The sequence below is a fragment of the Thunnus maccoyii genome, chromosome 22 (assembly GCF_910596095.1).
Source record: "Thunnus maccoyii chromosome 22, fThuMac1.1, whole genome shotgun sequence".
Taxonomy (NCBI): Eukaryota; Metazoa; Chordata; class Actinopteri; order Scombriformes; family Scombridae; genus Thunnus; species Thunnus maccoyii.
The window spans coordinates 2,896,987-2,917,034 of NC_056554.1; the positions used below are offsets into that span (position 1 = coordinate 2,896,987).

Below are 20,048 nucleotides of genomic sequence, written 5' to 3' on the forward strand. Positions count from 1 at the left end.
ATGTGTAAATAGTTAAATCCTGACGTGCTACTCGTCCAGGGTCAACAGGTTGAACATTTAAGGCTCAGTTCACTGTACCCCTGCGTACACTTTTGTGGGTGCAGTTGCCGGAATAAATAGTGGCCTCCAACGAGACACTCGTCTGAGCCTCTTCCTTACGACACAACGCAGAGTCAACCGGTTACACTCATATTGCAATAATTGAGCATTGAATATTTAATATATTTTATTTTATTTAAACATTGGACATCTTAAATGTTGTTTACATTTGAGACCATGGGCAAAAGTTTCTTGCTGTAAGTGTGTTATAGAATAAATGGAAAACAAAGTTTTATTTGTTTCCCCCTTATTTTCACTGATCCTAATAATGATCTCATCCGTGACTCAAATCCGTGATACGATCCGAACCGTGAATTTTGTGACCGGTTGCACCCCTAGTGTTAACATGTCAGCTTTGTAGACTATATTTTATATGTGGTGCACATAGATAAGAGTGTGTAAGTCATGTATTTGATGCATGCATTCATACTTTCTGATGTGAACCTACACACATTATGAGCTTTGTGGTACTTTATATATTTCTGTATACTAAGAAAATACACAGGAAACACATGTAAATCATGTGATATGTTGTCTGTTTCTGATGAAAACATAAATCTGTTGTCACAATAGAACAATACTATAAATTTGAATTTAACTATGTTGGTAAAATGACACATCCTGAACCACTGCATAGCTAAAATGAACACTTCTTTGTTTAGAAACAATATGTATATGCTAAATGTCTTTAAAGAAGCAGCATTTACACCACTCAGGGGTTTTTGTTTTTAAAAGCAAATTGTTTTATTGGCTTATAAAATTACCCCCCACCCCACTGATTTCATCAGGTGGGTGACAGTGATATAGTTTGATGCGGTTTGTTGTGAGAGTCCATGTTGGTTTTCCTCCTGTCCTCCCCAATGTTTTGAGTCACCAGCTGACACTGTTATATACATATATATATATGTATATATATATATATATATGGCACTACGGTGGCATTTAAATGCAGATGGTTATATTATTGTGCTGACAAATAATAGCACACTATTACACACATGGTGATTAGTGGATCATTAACATGTCCAGGAATGTGAATTCAACTCTCTCAGCAGCATATTTGAAAGTCTGCACCTCCTGGATGAGAAGAAGTTTCCTGTCTGTGTTTAACTGTCAACAGGTCATGATGGGATGTGTTTGAAGTGGATGTTGCCTCAATCAAACATGGTAAGATTTCACTCAGTAAATATGTTACTATAATGATTTATTGTAGAGATTCATGTAGAAACTCATCTCATTTATTTCTCCTGAGTCTTTGCAGCACATCAGAAAAAGCAATAATGTGAACGATCTAAACACATCAGCAGATAACGAGCAGAAAAAAGATGAACTGAAAAGCAAGTCGTTTGGCATAAATCACACACTTTATTTGATATTTCTTAAACATACATCAGACTTGTCCCATAATAGTAACATTATATACCAGAGTCCCTTCAGGGATTTCAAAGCTTCTTAGAAAGATAAAAACAAAGTGTGATGATTGTGGAACAAATGTGATTTAACTGTTTTCTGAACAATTCAGTGACAGCATGACTAAACACACCAACGCAAGAAAAAAAAAGATCTCACCATTCTTGAAAAAAAAAAAAAACGTGAGCCCCTGTGACTTTATCTGTGAACGTGATCTCCCTGTGATTCTCTTCTGGAATTTAGTTTTTCTATAGAAATTTTAGAAAACTGTGAAGTGTTTTAAAATATTCATTGTTTACACTGCTGCGAGTGCCGACTATCTCCTGTCCCCCTGATTTAACAGTGGTTCTAAATTAAAATCACAAGAGCGGTGATATAACAGTGACAATTGTGGGAATCGTGAATGGAACTTTTACTTCCTGGACCAAATGTTTCAGCTGAAGTTGGCATTCATGTCAGTGTCATGATTCTACTTTAGTCTAGTCCAGTGTGAAACATGGTGTGGTAAATGATCGGTGCACACCAGTCTAACATAGAATAAAAGGAGGGAATCACCAATAAAGACTCAATGAAGGGTTAAAAGGGCCGACAGGAGAGTAATAATGATGTGATAAAGGGACGAGCTACTGCATCAATAATCACAATATAAAAAGTAAACAAAACAAAATAGAACAACTGATAAAATTCACAGAATCAGCTCCTGACTTACTGTATGAAAATATGATCTGACTGCAGAATGGCCTGAATGTCTCTGTAGTTTACATTCTATCTTCTCACATGTTGTTCTGTGATGATGATGATGATGATGATGAAAGTCCACACACACACACACACACACAACATTATGTTTAAATTGATTTTCCCTTTTAAACATGTAGTTAAAATTCCTAGTAAACATACTTAGTGCCAACGGCAAACAAGAAAACTGATTTTTGTAAAATTAGCCAACTCAGCTCATATGGATTACTGATGAAGATTAAGCAAAGAGAGCAATTTACATCAATTACCAAAACCTCTACGTCACCGAAACTAAAGCAAGCTTGTGTCTGAGCTTTTATAGATGCCAAGTCTGAAAAGATACATGAGTAAAAAGCAGATATGTGATATATTGGTCATTGTGCCGAAAGGCAGAAACATCACAATAGCTCATGAGTCCTCAATATGTGCAATATTCAAATGAAAAACTCTCACTACATGATGACTGGAAGGTTTCACATATTTCACCAGCCCATTAAAAATTAATTAACTGGAACAACTGGCTCCTCCATCTGAAAACAGCTTCTATTTAAAACATACTGGATCTAAAAAAAAAAAAACAAAACAAAAAAACCTCAGAGTAATAAAACATGCTGCAGATGTTGATGTCACCACACACTCTCACTACAAAATGATATTGTCAAGACTTGAACTTTTTCCTCCCTCGTTTTGTTTTTCTTTTACATTTACAGTAATTCAGTCCAGCAGCGACAATATGTAAACAACACACTGAGAGGGCGGAGCTCTAGCTATCATCATGGGCAGGGATTGGCTGAGGGGGATTTTATGGACACTTGGTGGGCGGGGTCTGGTCAGCTGACAGCTGTAGGCTGGAGGGTGTTTGGAGTCGGAGGTCGTCCTCTCAACTGGAACACAAATCACATGGTGATTAGATGCACAGTTCTTTCATGATGTTTGTTTCCTGTTACATGTGCTGCTGTATGTGATGTCGTTTGTGGATAAATATAAAAAGATGACATGTATGGAAGACCAGAGACGCCACTGCTGAAATTATTTATTCATTATTTTTTTAAATATTTTGATTAAAAAATTAAGTCTGATCTCAAACAGACCATGATCCCACGATCATCAGATTCAAATACTCCAGATTCTGTCAGTCATCTACATTTGTTGACGGGACTTTTATCCTAATCGATGTCTGGTAGGACGGCTGCTGTCAGAGATTGGCTTGGACTGGATTAAACTGATGCCAACATTGTAATTGGATTATAACAGCAGACTGATGACAATTTCATAAACACTTATTAACACTTTTTGCTCCACCACCAAAATAAAAAAAGTGAATGACACTCTGCAGGGTCATCAGCAATCACTGATCATTTCAGTCATTTATAGTCGATTGAATCGTCAACGCCGACATTCTGCTGTTGTAATCATGTGTTTGAGGTTTCTTCTGGAGTTTTACCAAATCATCAGTGCTACATGTTGCACAGATTGTGAAACCCTCTCACGCAGATTGATTTATGAGTTTGTGCTGGATAAACACAGCTGATTAGACTCAAATAAGCAAATCCTTTCTGGGAATATTGGAGCTTTGAATGAGGATGAAAGGAACAAACTAATTATCCTGAGTTATGATGATATAAACTTCTGCTGTGTGGCCATCGTATTTATTTTTTTAGGATTGCTGGGAGTAGATTAGTAAACCTGCACGGTGCATTTCAGAGTTTATATAAAACATGCCTACAACATGTTGGAAACAGATTATGATATCTCAACACAAAACAAATGAATAAACTTTTTCTGAGACACATTCAAATATGTACCAACATGAGCAAACATCAGATGAAATGGACACAGTGTAGAAGCTTTGTGAACTCATCATTCTGGCATCAATCTTACTTGGTGGGGACGGTGGGCGAGCCGGAGCGGTGGAAGTGGATGTTCTGCCACTTGCTGTCGCGGCGGTGCCATATGCGGGTCTCCTCTGACTGCATGGTGCGAGGCAGGCCGTTGCCGTCGATGTACTGGGTGAGGCGGATGTAGGCGATGCAGGCGGCCTCGTCTCCGATCAGGTGCACGTGGGGGTTGAGCAGGATGGTGTGGATGGGCTGCTTCCCCTTAGACAGAGCTGGACGGGAAGAGAACATGCAGGGAGGTGAGGAGGTGGAACAGGAGACGGACTCTGAGTGGAGCTGTGACGCAACACTGAACATCAGGAGGGTCTTTACACAACTTCAACTATGAGTCAGGGGCGCTGTTAATAGTTACATTTTTATTCAGTGATTACTCTTCAGTTACCATCAGAGACTCGACACTACACACATGTTTTACATTGAAAGTCTCCTGCAAAAAGTTGCATTATTGGGTATTTTTGAACATTTTTGTTTCTTTCCTTTGAATTCCTGAACCTTCTTGAATGAAATCAATCTGGCACACATGTGTCTCATGATTACAGTCTGTTCAAATTCAAATCTAGAGGGAACATTTCTAAATATTTTCTACTGTTTAAATAACTCATTTAGAGGTTTGTGCTGCACTGGCAGGGGTATGAACTCTCTGAGAACTTTCACTTTTATTCAGATTTTAGGACTATACAGGGTTTGTTTTTATCAAAGTCACGATCCAAAGCAATTATTTACCGTTCTCAAAGTAGAAGCGGTGGAAGTCGGTGCCCTCAACCAAGTTGCCCAAAGCCTCAGGCTCAAAGGACGTGAGGCCGGGATCACATATCTTCCTGAGATACAACAACAAAAGGCAGCTTTCAATCACAGGAATGTTGGAACATTTGCAGAACTCTTGTCAGTCTGATGTTGAAGGTTTGAGTAAATAAAAGTGGTTGAACTGACGTGTAGGCCTCAAAGTCTCCGTTGTTGATGGCCTCGATCAGCTGCTCGGTGACTTTGATGATCTCCTGCTTACGAGCTGAGAGACACAGGGACACAGGAAGTGTTAGGTTTCTATAAGTGACGCCTGATAGAATGAACAGAAGCACACATTAAAATCAAGAGTGGACAAATGTGGAACATGAGGACAACATGGATCCAAACGTCACAACATCGGGATGTTGAGGGACTGAGGCTCACATCGGTAAATACAAACATCACGCAAAAATGAGTGAAGAAAACACTGGTACAGTAGGAAGTTAGTCAGCATGGTTCAACATATGAACATCGAAATTACCTTTCATGCTAAGTAGGTGAGCTAGAAAACAATGAATGCAAAGAATAAGTGCTGTTGTTGTGGCTGTAAATACTGTAAACCCACTACTGACAGTTACAGGATGGAGAACAGGATGATGACATGTTTCATTACACATAGTTACACACACACACACAAACACACACAATACTGTAAATCCGCTTTTACCTTCAACAGCCTCAAGTCCACTGTTGTTCCCCGCTAACTGAACACTGACATGACCACTGATCCCCTCAAGTGACACTAAAACAAATAAAAATCTAACTGCTGAGAGGTGAAACATGTTCACTAGTACACTTTCCTCTTTTGTACAAGAATAAGACTTGCAGCTCCAGCCTCACACACACTGACTGTACAGTATGGAGTAGCAGGAGGAGACACTGGACACACAAGATGACAAGATCATAACCAGGAAACCCTCTGATTGGCTGGTTTTGCAGAAAGGCTGACACAGCTAAAGTACTGTTAGTTTAAAGTGTCCTTTTGCACTCATGATGGACTTTACTTTGCAAATAGCAAACTGCACTGACTACACAGACACTGTAGACGTTTGCTTACATATACCATGAGGCTGACATGTACCTTTACAAACTGATTTACATTTATAACCAACATTCACACACATCCGGAGCAATCTGCATCCTCTCTACCACCTGAGCTACAGCTGCCTGGTATATGACTGGCTGTTAATAGGAAGCCTTTAACATGAATGTTGCTGTCCACACCAGCAAAGCTGGGGGTGGAAACTACAGTAATATTAACTCCACTAATACATTTAAAGGTACAATATGCAGAAGGTTCCTAAAAAACAATGTATAGACTCATATACAAGTAATCCCTCTCAGTCATCACTTATGATCCACTAGAAGTGTGTGGTGGTGTATTTTTTTATCCCATGCATTCCTCTTCCTTGACAAAACCTGGTGCCTACATTACCCACAATGCAACTTGACTGTTTGGCTGGAGATTTGGATGTGTTATACTAGTAGCGGTTGATGTAGCCTGGAGCTGCTAGCCTCCAGCAGAGATGAGGAGCGGGCTACAGAGGTCTAGGTTTACCAACGTTGACTCAAATGACATCACTTGAGGCAGTTGATCAGATTTCACACAGCTCCCTCTGAAGACACACAAGGCTTTATACTACTTTTTACACATACAACACCTGGAAACATGCTAATGTGTAAAATCAGTGGATTTCCCCTTTAATAGGCTGTTATTTCTGTACAGTGTTTCTGCCTGTACGAGTGATTTGAATCACTGAACAAATCAGATGTGAGCAGTGATCTGGAACCAGGCGACACACTTACAAGAAATTAAACCACCTAAACAAATCTCAGTCTGAAATTGGCGTATCTGATCAAATGTACCAGCTGTCATTACCAGCTGACATTATGACAGAAACTATTTCTCATATGACTTCTAAACTTCTAATGAAAGGAAACCCTGAACGCAGGATATTTATTTTAAAAGTATTACTCTGGGAGATAAATACTTTCACTTAAGAAATTATTAATTGGGGCACTTCTTCTTCTGCAGCAGTACACAACAAAACAGCTTAAGACACACTAGAAGCAGACCGGTGTTTCTCTGACAGCACTGACACTAAGTACAGTCCTGCCTGACAGTGACTCTACATTGCACAGCCTGGATCATGTGTCATGTATTAAGCAGGTTTTTGACTGTATTGAATAGCCTGATGGTGTTCGCTGGGTTTTTTTTTCATGTCAATGAATCAGTGTGAGTCAATATGAACAGCTTGGCTCCCGCTGCTGTCAGAGTCTGGAGAGAGGAAATATGCCTTTTGAGCTTCTGTCAGTTGAATAATAGTCTTTTCCTCTGGGATCTCTTATTAGAGTATGTACACAGAGAGATGGAGGGTTGGTACACACACACACACACACACACACACACACACACACACACACACACACACACACACACACACACACACACACACACACACACACACACACACACACACACACACACACACACACACACACACACACACACACACAGAGCGCATGGTTACAAACATAAAGAAACTAAGCAGATATGCAGTGGCGCGACTGTCAGGCCAGAAGAAACAAAGCACAGAACCATTTACTGTGACTGCAGGAGGAGATGAGTACTGTGCTGCTACTTTCTTATTTGAGTAGAATGCATTAGATCAGGGTGTGATACTGTACATGTTTTATACTATTTCAAAAACAACACCCAGGTTTCTGCACCAAAAAAAACACAACATAGATTTTGGTACCCTACTTTAGCAAGTGTAATCAAAAAAAAACCCCCATTAAATTTAAAATATTGTTGAAGTAACTATTGTTTTACTTCACAAAAGATGCCAAAGTCCTCAAATGTTCCATGTTGTCTGAACACAAGAAACCGTACAAGAACTTTGCCTAAATGAAAAAGTGTAAAATCAGAAAGCTTTAGACTGAAATCAGGAACTGTTGGATCATGAAATAAGTAAACGAGATAACAAATCTGACCAGACATTCAGTGCCAGCTTACAGTACTCAACAGTTGAAGAGTGAAAGCATTGATTCCAGACACACATTACTCAACAAGTCCAAGTCTCAATAAGCTGGTCAACTAAAGCACAATACACACGAAGAAGGACGTCACGATCAATAATAGATTCAAAGGACAAAACACCTGAGAGTCTGTGACACAACTCACAGAAAGGCATTTAGCTGCTGATATCATTCAGAGCATTCAAGTGGACGTGTTTATATTCTATACAAGGTTTGATGGTGAGTCACTGCTTTATTGTGAATGAAATGAAGCACTGAGAAGGGGAAATCACTCCCATATCTGTGTTGAGGGGTCACAAGTGTACACAGACTCATTTCCATCAAGAAGTTCTTCAGGGTGTCATGACAGTGTCTGGCCTGTGAGAGGCGCTAGAAGACAGCAGCTCTGCACTGGGACGAGGTGGACGAGGTGTGGTTCAGTTTTAATAGCACTGAAGTCTCACAGAGGTCTTTTGAATCCAATATTTTTTTATCCTTAAACTTTTTTTTCAGAGGACAGGACATTTTTAAAAATAGAATATTTTGAGCTGAATCACTTAGAGTTGAAGTTAAAGTGACCTTGTGTCTGAGTCTGGAGCTAAATGCAGGTTGTAAAGCCTGTCATGTTCATTTCATACTGTAGTAACTCCACAAAGACAAAAAAGAAAATTAAGTTTAATGCATGTTATCATAAATATGAGGTAATACTCATAAGTAGTAACAAATTATATTCTTGAGATAATACAGAGCCAAAATGTATCTGAACATCCTACATTGTAGCATTTTTTATTCAATCCCAGGAAGACTGAGCATAAATTCACTGTAAAAAACATGCGGTTAGAGAAATTAGAAATCAAAATAACTTTTCTTTGTTTGTTTCATTTGTTTTGTTGCTGCCTAAATCTTGCCTCTACCTGTAGCAGACAACATACTGTATATCCATCTTATCACTGAAGCCATCTGTCTGCTTAAACCTAGTTATCAAAAGTCGGGTGAGCGTTCCTATAGAAGCCCAATATCAATGTTAAATGATGTGTTGACCTGTTACTAGCCTGCAGTGTGCCATCATGAATCTACTGAACGCTCTGACCTGACACACCTTTAAACTGTCTTTCAATCCTATTCTCACCTGAGTAAAGAGCAGATACTCTGCAGCATGAAACTGACTTTTATCCACATTGTATCTGCTCAGGTACACCATGGCCATGGCCTGCTCAGTAGTCCAGCCACCATCACTGCATCTTTAACTCCACTAGTCTTACATATGGTTACCAATTAGCAACCGCTCTGGTATGAGAAACTTTGCATGCATTAATCATCAGAACTGAAGGGGTCAAGCTTTTCACTACACCAGCCCTGAGTCTCACTAGAGACTTAACTGTTGTCAATACTTACAGTCGTTCCCTACGTACTATGTAAGCTTACATTTGTCTTCCATCAGAAAACACTTGAGACAGATAAAGGTGCATATTACATTTCTCACTGTCTACATGTTCATTTTTGTAGAATGATCAGCATCCAGGAAATAAAACTGCTCACATGTTTCCTAATATATTCTCTAGATTTTAGGGCTTACAATGACACAATACACTTGTGAATATCTTAAGTGACATCAAAAGGCGGTGAAGCTTGCAGCTTCTTCCCCTGCACTGAGGAAAGAGACTTACACTGGGAGTCGATGGGGCCCAGACTGGGATGGGGCACCCCGTGCTGGGGGCCGGGGCCCTGTGTGGAGGTGTGATGGGTGCCGCAGTGGCATGTGGTGAGATGGTCAGAGAAAAAGACCAGAAAGGAAGATGTGAAGAAGAGGAGCAGGAAGGCAGCGACCAGTGTCCACAGGATGTACTGGCAGCACTCCTCACCACTGGGCCAATCGCTACGAGAGTACCAGCAGGGGGAGAAGGAGGAGGAGGAGGAGGAAGAATGGGAGGAGGAGTGGGAGGAAGGCTGGTGAGAGATGGAGTGATGAGAGTCTAAGTGTTTAAGGTGGTAGATTTGGGGACTGGAGGAACGAGAGCGTGCTGAGATGGAACAAGTGGTGCAGAGGAAGAAAAATGAATGGATGGATTAGAGGATGGATGGAAAGAAATGTAGATCAGCAGAGTGAGGGCAGCATGAATGAAATGAAGAAAAGGAAAACATGAAATGAAGAGTAAATGTAAAGCATGCAGGAAATGAATATTTGCTCAAGGCCCTCAAATCTCCAAATAGAGCATGTAAAAATGTTCAGGGATGAACCGATGAATATCAACAATAATGTAAGACTCTTTCCTCAGGTGGAAGGTTGTGTTGGAAGAACATGGGTCTAAGCATTAAAGTAACAGTCCACCTGTTTAGGAAACAGTCAAATAAAAACACTGATATCAAATTCTACCAAGACAGAGATAAGTCTATAGGGAGGAATTTGAGTCATTTTGGCTGTGCTACATGTGGCAATGAAGTTTGGCTACACCTGCGTTAAAGCAGTGTTAGTTATCAGTGGAATAACCTGTAAACACAACTTTGTCATATTATCACCATATAAAGTTGATATGGCTAGCATGCTAGCAAACAGTTGTGTCATTGGCAGACACTTTTAGCAGACACAGAGCAACATTCATTTCAGGTCGTGTTTCTGGTCATTCAGGGAATGCATGTCAAAATAGTCACTCTCCTTTTAGCTCTGTTTTAGGTGCATTTAGCAGCTAAATGTCTGTTTAGTTGCTAAATGCATACATGTTCACCTGCTAGTTGCTAACTTTGTCAGCTGTTTGGTGCTGGGCATGCAGTGTAAAGAGGGTTTATAAAAGCTTTTCCACTGAAAACAGCTGGCTGCTGCTGCTGGAAAACAGGTTAATGAGAGCAGAGAGACTGAACCAAAACAGTAAAGTTACAAGCTATAAAACCAAAACAATGTGCTGAAAGAGGCTAAAACGCTCTGTACAGCTAAGGGGAACTGCCGAGGTGGGTGACAATTTTCTGTGGCAACACCTTTTCACATGCACATATTTATTTGATCCATTGTTAATATAAAAATATTGATTAGTGTAGCTTTAAGTAACACACAACACTGTTCAATGCAATTTGGTAAGTTGTCTGCACTGTAAAAGAGCAAATTTTCTGCCAAATCCAAGATGTTCATAATGTGCAATGTGTATAATGGTATTCACAACATACCCAAAAATATGTGATAATGATTTTTGGATGTAAAAATGCCAAAACTTAATTCCTGTGTAAAGTGAAAGTGGTGCGTCATAGTGATGAACCCACAGAATTATCACCAACTCTGTGGTTCTCTTCAGCTCTACAGAGCTTTTTTAGCATTGTTTAGCGACAGTCACCGTTTTGATTTTCCAAACCGCAAACTCTGCTCTTGACAACCGGGTTTCCAGCAGCAGGAAGTTGTATTCAGTGAAAAAGCTCTCATAAACCCACTGTGACTACCTGCTAGTTAGCAACTAGCTGGTGAACATAGTGGAACATGTAGCAAGTCAAGAGTCAGATATTTTTCTCAGGAGTTGGTGGAGACCAAACAGAGCTAAAAGGAGAGTTAAGACCAAACTTACCTTCATCATGTGGTAGGAGACCAGCCTTCAAATGAATGCTAATGTAGCTGTGTATGCTGGATGTGTAAATAGGCAATTGCTTGCTAACATATTAGTTATGAAGACAGTATGACAGATGTTGTGTTTTCAGTTTGCTGTGGAGTTAATTCAGCCCCCAAGTGGCCAAAAAGAAATAAATTAATTAATAAAGCTTTAGCATCCTTTTTACAATTAAAATACCTCCTTCTCCATTAAGCACACCACTGCTTCCATCTTTCAACTAAGCCACCAACGAATAGAAATAGCTACTGGCCACTTCGCTACTGCGAAATCCTTTTAATTCAAAAGGAAATTAGACAAGTAGTCTCCAACCATTCATCAATCAAATCAGTGAAAATTAGTCATATTCAAGAAATAGGAAGTACTATAATCACAACTCCCGCACTTTTATCTTCCCACTTCCTGCCACAGATATCTTCTCAACAACGGGATCACTGCTGAAATCACAAAAGATGTCATGATTAAAACCTTCCCCTCCTTTCTTAGAGATTTCTAAGAATCATTGTACGCTGATGCTCTGACTGAGGTCATGAATACAAGACAGAGGGACAGCTGTATCATCAAGCTGTATTACACTATCAAGTAGAAGAATAAAAGCAGAAAAAAATTATGAAGGGAGAAACGTCTTTGGGAACACACTTCTGATACTATCTAATAAATAGAGCAGTGTAAAGCGATTTCAAAGCTTGGCTGAATAAGGTCACTGGAGCATTGAGGAATGATGACCCCATCAAGCATGAATAACAATGGAGGCCTTATAAAGGGCAGTGGTAAGTCTCTTAATGGGCCTGTGTATGTACAGTACAACAAGAACAGCGGCACATATGCTGGCACACACACTCACACACACTCTGCAGTGAAAGATATGAATGTGAAGAGCCTCTATTCTATCTCCAGAATAAAACAATGCTAAAATGACAAAGGAAAAATGCTTTTAGAAAATGTTACAAATGTGTAAGGATTCAAATCTTGAGCCTGACAGATTCTCTGTTCTATCAAAAGGTCACAATGTAGTGAACAATCAAAACACACAAAGACACAATCACAAATCAATTCCACTGCTTAGGCTATTAAATGTCTCAAATATTCACTTCACTCTCTTCCTTTGTCAAACTACAGCCTGTGAAGTGCTGGGTATCAGGTGTAAGTCTGCTTCTACTCAGCAGAATATTTCCACATTGTTGTCATTTACTGTAGTTTATTGACTTTACAGCCAATGAGTCCTAAACTCTATTTATTTTGAGTCCCAATTTTAATGTTTTGCTCTCAAGTATTTGAACTTGAACAATTAAGCACCACTCCAGCCAGTGTTACTTTCTGTTCATCAGTTAACATTCTTTCTCAGACAGAGCATGGGGGTGTGGTTAATAGTCAGACGTAATCCATTACCATGGCAACCAGATAGCCATTCTAGTGCGCTGACGATGTGTGGGAACTAGATTACATGTCAGTAACAGAGATACAGTATGTGAAATCCACAGGTGAAATCAGACAATGGCTTCTTTATTGTTGGATCATCTATCTAAATATCATAAATTTTCCTCCTGAGTGGACAAGGGCACAAGGGTGCAAAAGCACACATTGCACCCCCAGTTTAAAATTTTGCACCCTCATCTGAAATTTGACTAATGAAGCACAGCGCGGTAGGTCTTAGGCCTATGGGCTGTGTGGGCGTGCATGCGCATCTGCTATTGTGGTTCATGTATGTGCAGCAGCACAACGTGCAAAAGGGCTGAGTTAAGGTGAATATAGATGAGCATGTGTGCTTATTATTAAATACTCTCTCAGCCAGTCACATCACTGCTCTCATAGAACTGAAACAGTTGTGCCGATCACAGTTAAACGTGATAACAACAGCTCAACAAATGGAAAACTTTTCTTCAGGAAATGTCTGGATGGTTCCGAGCATCATGACATGAACACACATCACCGCAAATCTGCACCCAAAGACAGATGAAGTAGTTGTTTTCATCAGTTAGTTACTATAATGATGATAGAAATAAAAAAACAGAGAAATTGATTTGGTGAAGCCATTTATATGATAATATCAGACCGACCCTATTTCAGCGATAATTCTAATGTATCTGACAACGTACATGGTCACACAACAGTGTTTGCACTTCAATATATTTCCAGGATGAAACATGAGATGCTACTTTTGCTAAGAAGAAAGTTGGAAAAGAGGCTGATGATCCCTGTTAACTCGACGTCTCCTTCATAAAAAAGCAGAATATCAAGTTATAGCTGACCAGTCTGATGTGTGTACAGGTGTGTGTGGTTATTCTGTAGCAGCCTGGTGTCATCAGATGGTTTAATGAAGGTAAAGGCAGTGAAGAGCCAGGTGTAATAGCACTGCACTCTGGCACAACACTTCTCAGCGTCTGCAGATTTATCAACATATCAGTCTGCTGGGATTTAATGAACTGAAAGAGAAGCTTTTTTGTTTTGATTGTGGAGAACTACGGATGCAAATTAGCTTTGAGCTAACTCCTGTGCAGTGCATCTTTAATGTTTGAAACTACACACAGGGTCAATCAAGTCCGACAGCTATTTTTTCCCCCCTGAACTGTTAATCCGATCATGCTTTAAGTATGTGGTGTTAGGACAGCTACAACATGAAAAATTAAGCAATATGAATCATGAGAAATGGAACAGGTTGAGACTGAAACACACTTATATACAACGAAGAACAAATTCATGCAATTGACACAACCAGCAGCATTAAAAGGTGCTATCAAAAAGTTTTTGTGAAAAACATGGTTAACCCAAGCCTAATTATAATGTAAGACAGAGCGACCGTGTCGGGGAAAGAAAGGTGACCTTAAACTGTGATTTGAAAACTTCAAAGGCAGCGCTGTCGAAACAGACTTGTTTAATGAGGTGCATGGGAGTCATCCTGCTAACAGAAGTTTAGTTTGAGCGTCCTTACCTCTCACGTCCTCGTCCTCAATGGTAGTGTTGGCACTCTCGCTGGACTCCTGTCAAACGACAAATAAAGATCCCATGAGGCTTGAGGATAACCAGCACGACATCAAAGCACAAAGAAGCTGAGGGCACGCATTTTATTTCCACTGAGATCAGTCCGCTCAGCATTCATTCACAGCAGGTCATTTTATCATTGTCTACTTCAACACTTGTTATACACTAATTTGGGATCAGACTTCAAACAAAACATTATTGTTGCCCAAGAGATGGTGAGAAGAAACAGTGAAGACGTTAAACTGTGACGATTGAATGACTGACTTTGTCATAGAATTGGTTTCTAGTTGTTTGATTTCCTTTTGGTCAGATGTCAGTAGAATTTCTCATTACAATGTCACTGAACATGATCAGAAATATAAATACAGACTAGATATTCAAAGATTATTCAGGCTTATTTACCATTTGGGTCTTATTTTTGCAGTTTTGGCTATCATTTCTATCATTTACGATAACAATGTACTCAAACGAATTACAGAGATCTGAGAAATGGTGATGTCACAACAATGAAGTCTGATTATCTTTACTACTGGTTCCCAACCTTTTAGGCTCGTGACCCTTTGAAATGATGAAGAGATTCATTTCCTTTTTAGATAGTTTGATTTGAATAATTTAGAGGCCTGATAAAGGGTACAATTATCTCATAGTCCACAAGATAAAAACATGGAAGAAAGCCTGAAAAAATAAATCTATTAGAAAAAGTATGTTTTTTCTGCTTTTCTCACAACCATTCAGATTTATCTAGTGACCCTTTGCGTGGGTCCTGACCCCCGAGTTTGGAAACTGGTCTTAACCATTTTACTTGGAGGTAAAACCTAAAGTGAGCATGCCCGAATCTGATAATGGCTATGATTGATATTGATAAAGACCACCTAAATTTGTATGTTAAAGAACTGTGACTAAGATATGTAGTGAGCTTGACATTTTGCAGTATAAAAGTGAATTGTGGACACTGGTGGACTTATTACAAACATACAGAATTTTTGGTGTATACATATAGTTAGCCCAACCATAGTAAGTATAGTAGCTGAAAGTTGAACCAGGAATTTGGTCTATAAACTGTGACTTATGTTTACAGGTAATAAGTGTACTGTTCATCTTTGTTTTCTCCTCCAAGTAAGTGTGTCTGATCATCAAACTGCTTGTGTTTCTTGCCCTGTCTTCTTGCAATGTCAGCATGTTCCCAGATCTCAGCAATTACTGTTAGGAACAAGCTTATTTTTACTGATAGGAATGACAGCCAAAACTAAACTCCTTTACTCATAAAAACACGTGCTTCCTTTTTCATCACACTGTTACATAAGCAATATCTCATCTTGCATGACACATTACTTGGACTGTGGTCCAATCATTACTTGAGGATTAACAAATATCTGATAAAAAAAACCCACACAATATTACATTGCTACAAGTGATGACTTAAGCAAGGCTGCACATTCTGTTCACTTATGTTTCTGCACAACACTTGTACTATGCACAACAACACGTTTGCTACACTATGAGCTTACACCATTCACCATGTCACCGCACAAAGCAAAAGATACAAGCATGCACATGTTCTCAAACTGTCATCTTATGGATTATACAAGATGATGGAGATCCATACATCTGCACAGGCAAATCACCTAGACACGTTCAATGGAGTTGAGGCTATTCTGATAAGGATTTGGCTTGGAACAGCTTTGGCATCCATGTTATTGCATGTTTATTCTGTTCCAACATCATGCATAATCCCTCTGTCACACAACGGTAAAACTGACCGACGTTACAATGACAATAGTAGCACATGCTTCTCAGAGGTTTAAGCAATGACATGTAAGATGACACAAACTCATTGTAACGCTCTGATGTAACTGAAGATCATACATAATGACAACTGCAGAAAACAACAGAATAGTATTGTTAAAAACACAAAAATGTACCCACAGATGACCAAGAAACATTAAGTCAAAGAATTACATGCAACAGTTGTAAACAGCATGCAATATCTAACAGAATCCATAGTCCCTTGTCGAGTGTTGAGAACATCCAACAGCACACGAACATCATTGTCAGAAACAACTTTAAGGCTCTATTCTAAATGACGCACAAGTCACCAGCAAGCTAATGCTTCACACTAGCATCCGGTTAACTGTATACCTTGTTTCCATCAGCAGGGTTGTGGATAACAGTGGTTTGAGGCTCCTGATATGAGAGGACCAACAGTAGGAAGAGAAGTTGGTGCAGAATGAAAGTGAGTTAGAAAGGAAGTTTGACAGAAAGGTCATTTTCAACAGGGAAAAAAAGAAGTTGTGAAGGAAGAAAGGCAAAATGACTAAGCTGCTAAAAACAGAATCACTATACTACAGAACTATTACAGATAGAAGGGATGTTGTAGTAATGGAAGTTGTGAACACTTCCCTCATGTAAAGTTTATCAAGTCTTTTACTGCAGATGATCATCAAGATTTAACCAACACTGACAGGAAAGTGACAATAACTGACATCAAACACAGATAACATGCTAGATGATCTATTAAAAGACTACATATCTGCATTTCCTGGCAAACGGCTGTAGAGCGCAAATGGTTTTTCTACAGCTAAAACACACAGGAAAGGTTAACATGACTACATAAAAGGCAGGCATATGACCAATTACACACAACTTCATAAATACATCAAACATATATCTTTATTACGCCAAAAAAAAGATAAAAATCCATGTAACAGAAAAGTAACAAGTACATTGTCAGGATGGATTTCCCAGTCACAAGTGCAGTACATGCTATTGCAAAACTGTTTGCTGTACACTGCTGCTGTGTTCACAGTGTCCCAGCTGAGCTGTGTAACATGATGTAACTTTGAGTAAAACCCCTGACAGGCGAGGCTGGGTGATCTACTGGTGAACTCTGTCACAGTAATGATCATGTTTTCTGGCAGAAGTACATGGTCCCTAGTCAGGATAATGCTACTGTGGTCATGGCTTAGTGCTGTATGTGTGTATGGATACTGTGAGTGTAACAGTGAGCCAATCAGGCTTCTTCTATAGAGAAGCAAAGCGGAAGGAGTTATTTTGGGTGTCCAGGATTCTGGAAGTAAGTCATTTTTTGCATCATCAATAGTTATTGTATTGTGTTGTATTGTATTAATTAGATAAACATGAAACTCTCCTGATTGAATCATTGGTACAAAAGACGGTGCTAGAAAAAAGTTATTTGATAAAAAAAAAAAAGTCAAAAAAGGTACAAATCTAAAACTTTGAAGGTAAGGTTCAACATTTTTGAAAATTTTCGTTCTTTTTGGCAGTAAGATCAGACGCTTTCTTTTTTTGTTTACCTGAAAAATAAATAAATAAATAAAAATGACAATTTGTGGTTGTAGGGAGAGCTGCATGTTGGAACTATTTCTTGATGAACAAAAGTGTATCCATCTACCCAGCACCAATGTGCAGTGTTTCTGGTGACTCCCAAAGGTACTACAGGCACAATGGTACCAAACTTGGCAACCTCACTGTGACAACAGGACTTTGGGAAGTGATTGCGCCTAGCTGTTCCTCGACAAGAAATAGTTCTAGTATGTAACTACCCCTGAAACCACAAACTGTAGTTTTTACATTTCTTTTTGTGTATAGATTAAACAAACAAGATACAATGCGTTTATTACTAAGCTTTAGAGGTGTATTTTTGAACAGACAAAAGCCGGGCTAGCTGTTTCCCCCTGCCTCTAGTCTTCATGCTAAGCTAGGCTAACAACGTCCTGACTCCAGCTCCCTACTTAACACACAGACTAATATTGACTCTCAGAAAGAAAGTGAATAAATAATGATGTCAAACTAATAATTTCCCAAAATGTTGAAGTATTCTTTGTAGAGAGAAGTCAACTAAATCTCCCAAGGAGCATATGAGTAAGAAACATAGAATGACCAAACTTTAAATTCTGTTTGTGTTGTGTTTATCCTTAACGCCAAGCAGAAGCTAAAGATTACGCTTAGCACAAACCTGATAATCCATTTACTTACTACTATTCTGGTTTAATGTTAGATGAATTCTACAACTATGGTGTGTTTTTTGTCCTTGTTTGCAACAATGTCTGTTTGGTGCATCTCACTGGCGTCTTCTCCAAAGCAGCAGCAGCAGTTGAGGCTTATGGGTACTGTAGTATTTAGAGCAACTGATCATACCAAACTGATGGAAAGACAGCATGACGTCTCAGAAATTAGGTTGAAATAATTAAAACTGCTGCCCATAACATAAACCTATGGTATTGGTTTATTATCCAGGAGACTCCTGTGTTTCTCTGTTGATGAATATTGAGGTTATTATCAACAAATATTCAAATGGGTATTTACAATGGTAAGAAATACCTCTGAAGCAAGTGGCTCCTCCAGCTTTGCAACTCTCAAAGTCCCAACCTAATAACAAACCAGTGTTGTCTCCAGTTTGGTTAACAACAAAGGCTTGAAACCTGTGGCAACAGTATATTAGCCACGGTTGACATGCAATGGCCCCAGGGTTGCCATTACAGCCATCATCAACAACAAAGGAAAATGTAGATCATGTACAGCAATGTGGCAATGCAATAAAGCAATCCATAAGTGCGTGTGGACGGCTCATGTTACACAACCATTGAAGACATTTGTGGTTCTTAAAGCTTTATGGAGCAAAACAACCACCATCAACAAAGTCAGAAAGGCGTGGAGTTCAACAGAACTGCGTAATCGGGAAAGATGCCACTGAAAGTACGGACAGCTGGGTAGTTAGACAGAGACAGGGTCATGCATACAGACAGGCAGGCGGGCAGGCAGACAGTGTACCAGAGAAGGAGTGGGGACAGGCTCTTTGGGGCTGGTGACCACATTGGCCTTGTTGTTGATCTGGAGGGACAGAGTGGACAGACAGGTAGACAGACGAGACAGGGCAGAAGTGACAAGGCTTAGTGTCCAAACAATCGGTCTTCAAGCAGCTGCTGTGGAGGGAAAAGTGGAACATTGTGCTCAAGAGTTGCTGTCAAGAATGGCGGGTGTCATTAAGTCAGTCCATCACTGTGCATCATATGTGCGACATGTCCAGCACTAGACAGCAGCAAATAAACCTCCCAGTATACTGTGTAAAATCACTTAAGCTCATAAAAAGGAGAGTTCATAAACCAAATTTTTATCAGGCGCCTGCCTGCTCATAAAGCTAGACAAAGAGAGATAAAGAGAGACAGATAGTCTGGAGTGAAACAAATGATTCAATTACTTGGTAGAAGAATGATGAATTAGGTAATACTGTTTTTTTTTACTCTTCTCCTTGTTGCATGGGCACTGCTTACTGCCTGTACCACAGTAAAACCAGAAAGAGTCTGTATGCTGTTTGCCTGTAAGAAATGGACAGTACCTGACATGATATAGTATTCTCATGCACACTGCTAAAAACAGAATTCTATCTTTGGGAAAAAGAATTACAATAAAAATCTGATTTAATTGGATGGGTTTATTACTTAACACAAAGAGCCACAAGGAAAAGTTAAGGGGATTATATACACGATATGGCCTGAATTTGCTTTTTCTGAAATTACAG

At 39.4% G+C, this 20,048-nt stretch overlaps 1 protein-coding gene across 8 annotated transcripts in view; it reads right to left on the reverse strand.

Annotated features, from left to right (window-relative positions):
* Positions 1–1,444: 1,444 nt before the first annotated feature.
* Positions 1,445–20,048, reverse strand: part of camk2d1 (calcium/calmodulin-dependent protein kinase (CaM kinase) II delta 1) — a 109,728-nt gene continuing 91,124 nt past the window's right edge. For 3 of the 8 annotated variants that reach the window (XM_042402379.1, XM_042402378.1, XM_042402380.1), the window contains 5 exons: positions 14,460–14,508; positions 5,076–5,151; positions 4,869–4,963; positions 4,129–4,357; positions 1,445–3,131 (listed from right to left, as the gene is read on the reverse strand). In XM_042402379.1, the coding sequence (XP_042258313.1) occupies positions 3,128–3,131; positions 4,129–4,357; positions 4,869–4,963; positions 5,076–5,151; positions 14,460–14,508 (453 nt within the window). In that variant the 3' untranslated portion in view covers positions 1,445–3,127. Of the gene's footprint in view, positions 3,132–4,124; positions 4,358–4,868; positions 4,964–5,075; positions 5,152–14,459; positions 14,509–16,648; positions 16,694–19,300; positions 19,361–20,048 lie in introns of those variants that run through there. The other 5 variants (XM_042402382.1, XM_042402381.1, XM_042402384.1 and 2 more) reach the window with 3 other exon arrangements.